Source organism: Chanos chanos, chromosome 8 (genome assembly GCF_902362185.1).
Source record: "Chanos chanos chromosome 8, fChaCha1.1, whole genome shotgun sequence".
Classification (NCBI taxonomy): domain Eukaryota; kingdom Metazoa; phylum Chordata; class Actinopteri; order Gonorynchiformes; family Chanidae; genus Chanos; species Chanos chanos.
The window spans coordinates 4,534,168-4,545,000 of NC_044502.1; the positions used below are offsets into that span (position 1 = coordinate 4,534,168).

General features: G+C 43.8%; 1 protein-coding gene across 1 annotated transcript in view; it reads left to right on the forward strand.

Annotated features, from left to right (window-relative positions):
• Positions 1-451: 451 nt before the first annotated feature.
• The window catches only part of LOC115817863 (potassium channel, voltage gated eag related subfamily H, member 7), a 48,851-nt gene continuing 38,469 nt past the window's right edge, over positions 452-10,833 (forward strand). Inside the window, exons 1-2 of the mRNA XM_030781004.1 lie at positions 452-527; positions 1,507-1,737. Of these exons, the coding sequence (XP_030636864.1) occupies positions 452-527; positions 1,507-1,737 (307 nt within the window). The remainder of the gene's footprint in view (positions 528-1,506; positions 1,738-10,833) is intronic.

The following is a 10,833-nucleotide window of genomic DNA, read 5'->3' on the forward strand; positions in this document are numbered from 1 at the left end:
GAGATCCGTCCGAAACTCACTGCCAGCGCTGTTACATCGCGCGAGGTGCCTCTGTGGCTGTGCGCAGTGCACGAGGGCCCTCGCAGAGAGTAACGTCACTCTCCTCTTGGCAGCTCGCGGCTTTCAGTCTTCCATTCTCATCTGCGACGAGAGCAAGGCTGGAGTCGCGAGCGGCTTTCACTTTGAAATGTTCTGCGAACCGAGTATTCCGTTCATGTTCACTTTACCTCAAACTGAAATGAGGTGGCGGCTAATTTAAGGATGGCAGAATGCCCCTACGGAGGAGCGATTCTAATTCGAAACACAGCGGAGAAAGGGCGAGTAGTGGGGGAGATTCCGCAAGAATGACTTCTGACAAAGGGAATCGTCTCGCCGTGGATCGGTCGTAACCTCATCAAGCGGATTCAGAGGGAAGCGAGAGCGGCTCGCGCTCGGGCCGATATCCATAATCATGCCAGTGAGACGAGGTCATGTTGCGCCGCAGAACACCTTTCTGGGAATTATCATCCGCAAATTCGAGGGTCAGAGTAAGTCATACTCGTCTCCTGTATGGCTTTTCATTGGCTGTGTTATGCAGCTTTGTTAGAGTACTGCTGTTTCAAACTATGATATACAGTTTCATCTTAATTCCACGGGACAAAGCAGAATACAAAAATACACAGGCTACGATATTAAGATCTCAGGATAGTGAGGGTTTTTTTGTTGTTGTTGTTTGGTTGATTTTTTGGGGGGGTTTTTTGGATTATAATAATAGACTTTGATCTCGGTATGGAGATGAGCGAGTCAACGATGGTGTGGCTTGTGTGTAGAAAACTGGATCGTCAATAAACTTGTACTGATCAGGATTCCATTTTCAGAGAAAACGAACAAGATTGTCGATTAGCATGCTTGAGGAAAACGAGTCGCGTTAGAAGCAGTAGGCTATGTACTTTTGAACTGCCTTTGATTTTTAAAAAAAAAAAAAAATACCCTCAGTTCTTAGGATGGAAATAACATTGAGACAGAAAAATCAATTGTATTGACAAAATAACAAGCCCTAATCCACTCAGCACAATTCATTCTTTAATGAGAGTTACAGTCTGTGTATCGGTGAATCAGTAATTAATCAACTGTAGACTGTTCATTTGGGGCTCAAAAAGCGCTCCTGGATTACATGACGCTGTTTACATACACTAGCACGCATATCGCACTGGGCCAGTGTCTCGTGAGCCTGGAGGTTTTCATTTTATATACCACTTAAAATATTTCACAACAAAAACATCCTATAAAAAACCGGTAAATGTTGGGGATGTGCTTGGCTGGTCCAGACAATTGGTCCAAATCTGTGCGCTCGTTGCATGGGGGTGTCTGTGTTTTTTGTTTTTTTTTTTTCCCGTGCACTCGCGAATATTTACAAGCAAGAGTTGCCCTTTTGTGTTGGGGCAATTACCCCGTGAATCAGATATACTCAAGAAGCTGATTGAATCCAGTTTTAATTCTCTCTCTCTCTCTCTCTCTCCCAACCAGATAAGAAGTTTGTGATAGCCAACGCGCGCGTTCAGAATTGTGCCATCATCTACTGTAACGACGCATTCTGTGAGATGACGGGCTTCTCGCGGCCAGACATTATGCAGAAGCCGTGCACCTGTGACTTTCTGCACGGCCCATTGACCAAACGGCACGCCGTGGCTCAGGTCGCGCAGGCTCTCCTGGGCTCAGAGGAGCGCAAGGTGGAGATCATCTACTACCGCAAGGACGGTGCGTCACACCTTCTCTGGTTCTCTGGTTCTGTGTGTGTGTGTGTGTGTGTGTGCCTGCCTGTCTGTCTGTATGGATGTTTAAAGTCAGAGATCCAGTTGATTACTGTTGTATCATAAGTAACCACGAGGCCCAACGCAGAAAGAAAGCCATTTATGCACATAACAATTCATTTATACAAGTTATACCTGTAAGCTGTATGTGAGGTATCTGTGTTAATATTCTGTGTATTTAACATCTTTTGCATTTGCTGACCACATGAATTTCCGTAAAACTGCCGATCCCAATACCAGTGGGTTTATCGCCATACTTTCCCTTTAATTAAACATATAAGCGTGAACTGTGCAACATACTCTATGTTTGTTCATAAGCATATTCTCATATTCTCAGCCCATGATGCCATTTGCCATAAATAGAATTTTTTTTAAACACAGATCTCGGTTAAATATTAGGTGCCCATTTGATTTACTGGCAGCTTATTGGCTTGCTAATGCATTTAGAAGAGGATTAGGTGAGCGCTTAGCTTTTGGACCCGTCCTGTCAGCGATGAAATGTCAGCCCTAGCTATCAGAAATGAAGACAGCTAAAACCCCGACTGACTGACTGACTGAGCGACTGAGCGACTGAGCGACTGGTTGGAATAGCACCTTCTGGGACAATCAGACAACATCACACAGGGGAACGTTTAAAAGCGTCAGTGCTGGAGACATGACCTCTAACAAAGATGTTTTTATGACATGAGAGAGAGAGAGAGAAAGAGAGAGAGAATTGCATAAGAGAAGAGTATTAATCCAGGTTGCATAGGTGCATTACCGGACAGGTGGAACGAAAGGCTTAGTAACAACTACCAGGACACGTGTGCTTGCATTAAACAGTACACGCACACCTTCTTCCAGGAAAATCGCTTCCGGCTTTCATAAACAGCTGTCAGAAGAATGACAGATCGCGTCCTACACAAAAAGGGTTAAAGGTCAAAGATAACATGGTTTGTGCTGCAATAAAATAAATAAATAAATAAACAAACTAAACATGGCATTGGCATAATTGAATTTGTCATTGCGTTTTTTTGTTTTGTTCTACTTTTGTTCTACCGAGGCTGTATAGTAGATATGAGGATGACAAGGATTTAAAACCGGAAACGGGGGGGAAAAAAAGAAAAAAAGAAAGAAAGAAAGACATACGTGCTAAGAGTTCAAAACTGAGACATTTCAGCAACAGAAATTAGAACTAAAAACAAAAAAATAACATACCTGTAAAGAGGATGTGGGGTTGTCTAAGTGAGTGAGTTTTAGTCACCAGTAAGGTGATACTATTCTGTGAAGCTATCGTGTGAAAATTTATTATTAACTCTCTGCTTGGGCTCAGTCTGTATGTGTGTGTCTGTGTGTGTGTGTGTGTGTGTGTGTGTGTGTGTGTGTGCACGGGGGGGTGGATAGGGAGGGGGGAGGGGCCGCTTTTCAGAATGATGGTGATTCCTGATTTAGCATTCACCTTGGGTCTGGATTACCATCAATAGAAAACTGATTTTTTTTTTTTTTTTGTATAGACACTGCAGGATATATTTCATTGCCATCTGAACCATTGCCATGGTTCTCATCTGATCCATAAAAGATGCATTCTTTGTGAGACGTGGCCTATTCTCATCGCCTCACATTATCTGAAATGCGTTGGTCGGTTTGTGCACAAGGTGTTAAGTCTCACAGAAATTGCTTTCCTGGTACATTTCACCTGTACATTTCATTTCCTGACACGGACCCCAGACATGTAACAGTGGTGTTTTCTAACAATTTTAAATGTTACAATGGCAGCCTGAATATGCAATGTCCTTCATGTGGCGGTTATCTCTGTCCAGTCTGAATAACTGACATAACTCATCATCTGTAGAGCAGTTTTGCAAGTCTCCGACGACACCACATACATTTTGTACTGCTAAGTTGTTGCCGTGGTAATGAAAGTCATGAAATCTATAAAAGCAGCAGTTAGGCTGTGAGGAACACTGTAACAGTCTGCTGGACCGGTCCTGATGGCACACATACGTTGTGGACGGTGGTGTATGATCTAAAACAAGCTCATTTGACAGTATGACGTGAATTGAGTCTATGATGGGAGGGTTAGGGCCAGTTTTGAACTTTTATAATCCTATTATGTCTCCTGTAAGACTCACTTTTCATATCAGACAAATTTATACGTGTTTAAGTCCATAAGAGAGCGTGGTTTGTTGTAGGTAGAAATTTCACATCAAGCGCTGGAAAGCCTGGGGGTTTTGTTAAAGCCGGGGAAGGTTATGAATTGTTTTTGAGGAGTTTTATGTGTGTGTGTGTGTGTGTGTGTGTGTGCGTGTGTGTGTGTGTGTGTGTGTGTGCATCATACTGCATTATAATGTGCTATGAATATGTTATGAGTCGTAGTAATGAAGTCTTTAATCTTTGAACATTTAGTGGATGGACAGCTGTCTAAAGAGACGGATGGATGGAGAGAGGAATGCACATGTTTAGGGATAAGGTTAAGAGATGTATGCGCATTGTCAAATCATTCTTTCTCTCTCTGTAATGCTATACATATATCTATAATTCAGAATGTTTTGTGAGATGGATCACACATTTCCCCTGTGACTAGTGGTGGGATTATACTTTAGAGATTGCTCTGTTCCTCGAGGACCCCTTTCCTATTGTGTGGGTCTTTACCCGAATTCTGCGAGGGAACGATATCCCTCAATCGTATCCCCCCAGGAAGAGTCGTCTGTTCCCTCTGTGGAACGTTTTTTTTTTAAGAATTGCCCCCCCACCCCCCTGTGGAACATTTTCGCCGGTTAACCTTGCGTGTCTGTATCTTGCCCTGTGGTTGAACCCTAGATAAAGTCCTCTTTCCTGAATGTTAGTGTTTTGCTTTAACCGATGAGTCTGTTGTGGCACATCCATCAGACTGTAAGTGATGTGGACTATTCAGAGATGTTATTGTTGGTTGTCCCCCCCCCCCCCCCCCCCCCCCACCCTAAGCAAGAGTTTTACACATGTCCTCTCCCTTTGGGGGGTTAGGTACTTGACATAAAGGTTACTGATGGTATTTAGAGATACAGATTGCTGTTTGAATGCCAGTAGCTTTATCTGTTGTTTACCTCTGTTGGTTTGGATGAAAGACAGAGATAGAGAGAGTGAAAGAGCGAGAGAGAGAGAGAGAGAGAGAGAGAGAGAGTGTCCCTGTTTGCCTCTGTAATCAGAGACTATGTCTATCACTCTTGTGGTATACACCATGCATAATGTAGTGTGCGTGTGCGTGTGTGTGTGTGTGTGTGTGTGTGTGTGAGTGAGAGAGAAATTACAGAGGGATTTGGGGATAACTCTGTTTTTTTTCATTCTCTTCTCATTCTCTCAGCTCTCTGTTTTTCACCTCTCCTGTGATGGTAATTACTGTCTACATACATCTATTTCCCTCCGCCTCTACCTTTTCCCTCAGCGTCCTATGTAGATAACACACACACACACGCACACGCATGCACACACGCACACACACATGCACACCCACGCACGCACACACACCCACGCACACAGGCACACGCACACACACACGCGCACACACTCACTCACACACGCGCGCACACACACACGTGCAAAGCTACTTCTCATTTTCCCCTCCAGAGTCACGGCTGGATATGACAGGCTAATTTAGCCGCGGAGCACGCCTTGGCATATTTTATTTAGCGTTTATATTGCGGCGGTGCAGTAAGATAGGGCGATAGCTCATGATTTCATAATACCCCTTTACACTGTGGCTTCCTTCCTGGGAGAGGACATCTGTCGTCGTCGCCGCTGACAGGACGCAGGCTCCCATGGCCAAGATACCCATTCATCTCAATGGGCCGCCCCTCATACGCCGCACCCTTTTCACAGGCAGAAAGAGGAGGTAGTAATAGACAAAATGGTCTACGTCTAGATAAGGCACACAATGCAAAATGAGCCTTCTAAAGCCGTCCTGAAATATGCATGTAGGGGTTTTTGTTTGTTTGTTTGTTTGTTTGTTTGGGTTGGGGGGGGGGTTTGAATAATTGTTGACTCCTCTCTGTCGTAGCGAGTGATGAATTGCAAAAGGGATCTGAGAGCCGTTTTACCGCAGATGAAAATGTCAGCTATCTTCATTTACAATGCTATTTATTTACACTGTCCAGACGAACGTTTACTCAATAAATATGAAGCTCGTAAAAATGATAGCCCCATAAAAAGCACTGTACCGTTTTCTGTTTTGTGGGGTATTTTTTTTTTCTCTTTTTCTTTTTTCTTTTTTTTTCCACTTTTCAAGCAGAACAGTCTTTTTTTTTTTTTTTCGTCAGAGCAGCGTTCGGTGTTCGTTCGGTGTTCGTTCTGTGTTCGTTCGGTGGTTTTTCGTGTCAGAATTTAGTCCTTGAGCCTTCGAATTCCATCATATTAAACTGAAGTCTAATTTTTTTTTCTGTTCCATGCCTTCAAGCAAAGAGGAGAAAGAATGAAAGAAAGAAAAGTCCTGTCCTGTCTTATAATGTAGTCTTTAATGTTATACTATCAATTTTTTTCTCAGATGTAGTCTGTTATAGATAGAAGCCAAAAAAGAATCCAATCAGAGGCCAGACTTAGAGTCATATGCTCAGGAGACGGGGATCTGTAAGGGGTTTTTTTTTTTTTGGACAGAAGCCATGCCTTCATGAATAAATTGCACAGAGTGGGCTTGTAAGACCGACTGGATTTTTTCTTAGTGTAAAAAAAAAAACCATCCTGTCTCTGCATGCTTAATAAGCTTTATTTATGGGGATATGGCCCCAAAAGTCAGCACTCTGCCTTATAGCCTGTCACACTGTCAGAGTCAAGCCAAAGGCCGTGTGTTTGCGATCGTTCAGGCAGTGAAGCTGGATGAGTAAGGATGTGCTGTTACATATGCTACAGCACGCACGCACACACGCGCACACACACACACTCACACACACACACACACACTTGACAAAAAAAAACAAACTCTGCATTTGAATGCCCTGAAGCTGTAGGATCATGCCCTTCTGACCCCTGTAGTTCAAAAGTGGAAGTTAAGCTGCTTACTCAGATACTGGGAAATCAAATAACACGCAAACACACACATACACACACAGAGCCATACACACACACACACACACACACACACACACAAACACATACAAACACACACACTCACCAAAAAAAACAAAGTCTGCCTTTGAATGCCCTGAAGCTGTAGGATCATGCCCTTCTGACCCCTGTAGTTCAAAAGTGGAAATTAACGTGCTTACTCAGATACTGGGAAATCAAATAACACACACATATACACACACACACACGCACACATACACACGCACACACACACACACACACACACACACAGACATACACACAGAGCCATACTCACATACATACACACGCACACACACACACACACACGCACGCACACACACACACACACACACACACACACACACACACACACAGACATACACACACAGACACACAGACACACATGACTTAACGGAGTGTTTATGTGTTTGTGTGTTGCTGTAGGACAGTCTGTGTTCTGAGGGCTGAGTGGTTTGTGTGTTCTGACCTCTTATATGACTAGTCTAGACCCTATCCTTCAGTTTACGCTGCTCTTTGTGTGTTTCTCTGTCTTCCCATCCTTTCTTCTTCTCTGGTGTCTCACCCTGGGGCCTCCCTTCGGTCCCTCTCTGTCTTTCTCCTCTTTTCTCGGCTTTTAGGGCCTCATATTGTTCATCTAGCTGACATCATGTAACTGACAAAGCGAGTTTATTTGGATATGTGTGTGTGTACACACTGCTTCTCCTTTTAGCTTTGCCTTTCCTGATACAGTAAGATTTCCAAATTTTGGGGTTATTGTTTTGTTATTGCTTTTTTGGGGTGGGAGTGTGTGACATTTAATGATGTCTCCTGAACATTTTCTCGTTCACGATCACAAAAAGACAGAGAGGGCGGAAAATAAACTGAAAAATAAATTAAACGGACTCAAAACAGAAGCACGTCTGCTGAGGCTGATAAGAGTTCTAGAATTTTCTCTGTTCCGTCTGGCCCCTCCCTCTTACAGCCAATCACTGACAACGAAAGCATGAAGGTGAGGCATGCGAGTACGATGGCTGCAAAATGATGTCGTCGTAGCAACGGGTTGTCAGCTCTAGTTATCTGTCGTGATCGAAACTGGGGTGGCAGGAATCTCACTCCCAAAACCTGTGTCATCTAAAGCTTTTTTGTTTGTTTGTTTGTTTGTTTGTTTGTTTGTTTGTTTCTTGAAGCACACGTTCACACATGTCCAGACTTTCATGGAGAAATACCATGCACGGGCCACTCCTCGCTTACCAGCTATCAGCATAATCCAATCAGAATAGATTGTTTCAGCTGACGGGTTTCTGTGGGCCAATAGGAAGGCCAGACCACCTGTGTTTTTGAGTAGGTCTTAAAAGGGTTATAAAAGGTCATATAAAAGTTCAAACAGTACTGGCATGCATGTATTTTGCGTTATAGCGTATTACAAGTACACGTAGCCTTGACTTCAAGCGTCTTCAGAAGCCCGTGACAATTATTAAGACTCTGCCTTCACGTAGTAATGTGTCAGTGAACTGCAAAATAAATAGAAATGGCCTGAGCATACAATGGATGTCTTCTGCAGGACATTTAGTAGTCTGTATCCAACTGGAACAACCCTGAACGTGTTCTATCCCCACAAACTAAAAACAGAAACAACAGCATCATACATAATATATAAAGCTTTATACCCGGCGGCTTTCAGTGAAATATTAGCCGCTTTTTTTTTTTTTTTTGCTTTTTTTTTTTTTTTTTTAACGCACTGCAGGTCGTGTGAGGTTCTATTTTAAGCCGTCTGCTCGGGAGAAGAACATCCCAGTCACTCCAAATACGCGGGGGCACTCTGATCCCAGTTCAACCAGATTTTAGCTTCTCATTTAAAGAGCCACGTTAACACATTCTGACCGTCTTCTTTCTTAACTTAAAAACCGTTGTGTACCCCCCACCCCACCCCACCCCCCCCTCAATGTTTCGGTAACGCTGTATTTGAGGCGACGAGCCAGTCTTTCACACACCTCCACGGTTTGTCGTTTCCAGTCCCGGGACAGGACAGGAACTGATTAAGGCCGCACGAATCGATAATGGTTCCGGCGACCGTTCTGTCTCGGGGGACTTCCTTTAATCTCGCAGCCATTGATCTTAGAGTCAAGTGGAATTTTCTCCGAGTTCCACCGGTGCCGATCGCGATCCGCGGCAGTCGGTCCGGAATGCCGCTGGCAGATTGATTTGGGAACGTTGGCAGGATTATGGCCCTGTACAAGCGATAAATCTGAGCTTGGTTTTGTAAGTGTTTGTGAATGAAGGTGAATGGAGGGACAGGATTGGGGGGGGGGGGTGTTGGGGGTTAGGGGCGTGGATAAGAGAGGTGAATTGGCCTTCATGCTCCACACCACCAGCACGGAGCAGATGAGTTGTGAGGTGTGTGTTGGTGTGTGTATGTGTGTGTGTGTGTGACTGGGCTGATGAATGTAGGACATGCTGCTATGAGGCTAAAGGCTAATGTTGTCTCAGAGGCTTTGCCGTCAGAAGCCTTCAGAGAGACCCTTTCTCTTACATCTCCTCTCTCTCTCTCTCTCTCTCTCTCTCTTCCTCCCCCGCTCTGTTTTCCCTCCCTCCTTCTCTCTGTCTCTCTCTCTGTCTCTCTCTCTCTCTTCCTCCCCCGCTCTGTTTTCCCTCCCTCCTTCTCTCTGTCTCTCTCTCTGTCTCTCTCTCTCTCTCTCTCTCTCTCTCTTCCTCCCCCACTCTGTTTTCCCTCCCTCCTTCTCTCTGTCCCTCTCTCTCTCTCTCTCTCTCTCTCTTTCTCTCTCTTCCTCCCTCCCCCACTCTGTTTTCCCTCTCTCTCTCTCTCTCTCTCTCTCTCTCTCTCTATCTCTGTCTCTGTCTCTGTCTCTGTCTCCATCTATCCATCTATTGATCAGTCTGTCTGTCTCTGTCCATCTTTCCATATCTCCAGCTCCGCCTCATTCCCAGCGGTATCAAACACCGAACAAACGGACATGCCGGCGCTGACCACAGTAAATCTCATACGCGCGCCAAGACCGTTACCGTGGCAGCGCGGGGAGCAGTAAATATACCCTAATGTTAGGGGGCGCGGGGACCCAACAGCATCAGAGAGATGTTATTGAGATCTTAGCGTTATGTTTGCGAGGCCTCAGGGAGGCATGAGTGAGGCGATATACAGTAAATTGTTGTAACATTACAGCATTTAAAAAAAAAAAATCATAGATTACATTGTGTGTGTGTGTGTGTGTGTGTGTGTCACATAAGAGTATAAATGTGACACACACACACACACAGTATAAAGAGTTCTCACATAAGAGTATAAATGTCCCCCGTTACGTACACATATAGTTTCTTGAGTAACCCAGTGCATAGGATTGACCTAGAGCAGTAAATACTAAAAAAATGTGTCGGTTTTGTTATTTATTTTTCTGGTTGTGGTATTTTTAGTTAATCTTGTCATTCACATACTGTGGGAAACTGGGGAATACACTGGGGTGTATTTGAATGGAAATTACAGATTGAGGTTACAGAGAGATGTTCATTCATGTCTTGCCTTGAATTTAAAAGAAAAAAAAATCAATTGTTCCATCTTGTGGAGAGAAAAAAAAAAGCTTTTTTTTTATGTAGAATTATGCAAATGTGATTCAGGTAATGAAATCAACATTAAATATTTAAGCGGTCTTCATGAATATTCATGAAGCTTATTAATATTTAATGCAAAATCACTGGACTTACTCAAACAAGAGTCTATTCAGAAAGCCACACTGCCGTTCATTCATCCTGTAATCTGTCTTCATGAGGAATAATTTAATGGTGGCGACAGCATCGAGATTAACGTTTTTACTACCATGAATCCCTTCTGTCATCTGGGAATACCGTGGGCTTAATTTCATTAATCATCGGGAGTTATCACAAATGTAATTATCAAGCTGGTTTTGTCATTTTAGCTGGAGGCGTGAACGGAACAGTATTTTCCCGTAGTTTTACACACGTCGCGTTCACACGTGAGCACCGCAGGGTAAAACATCAG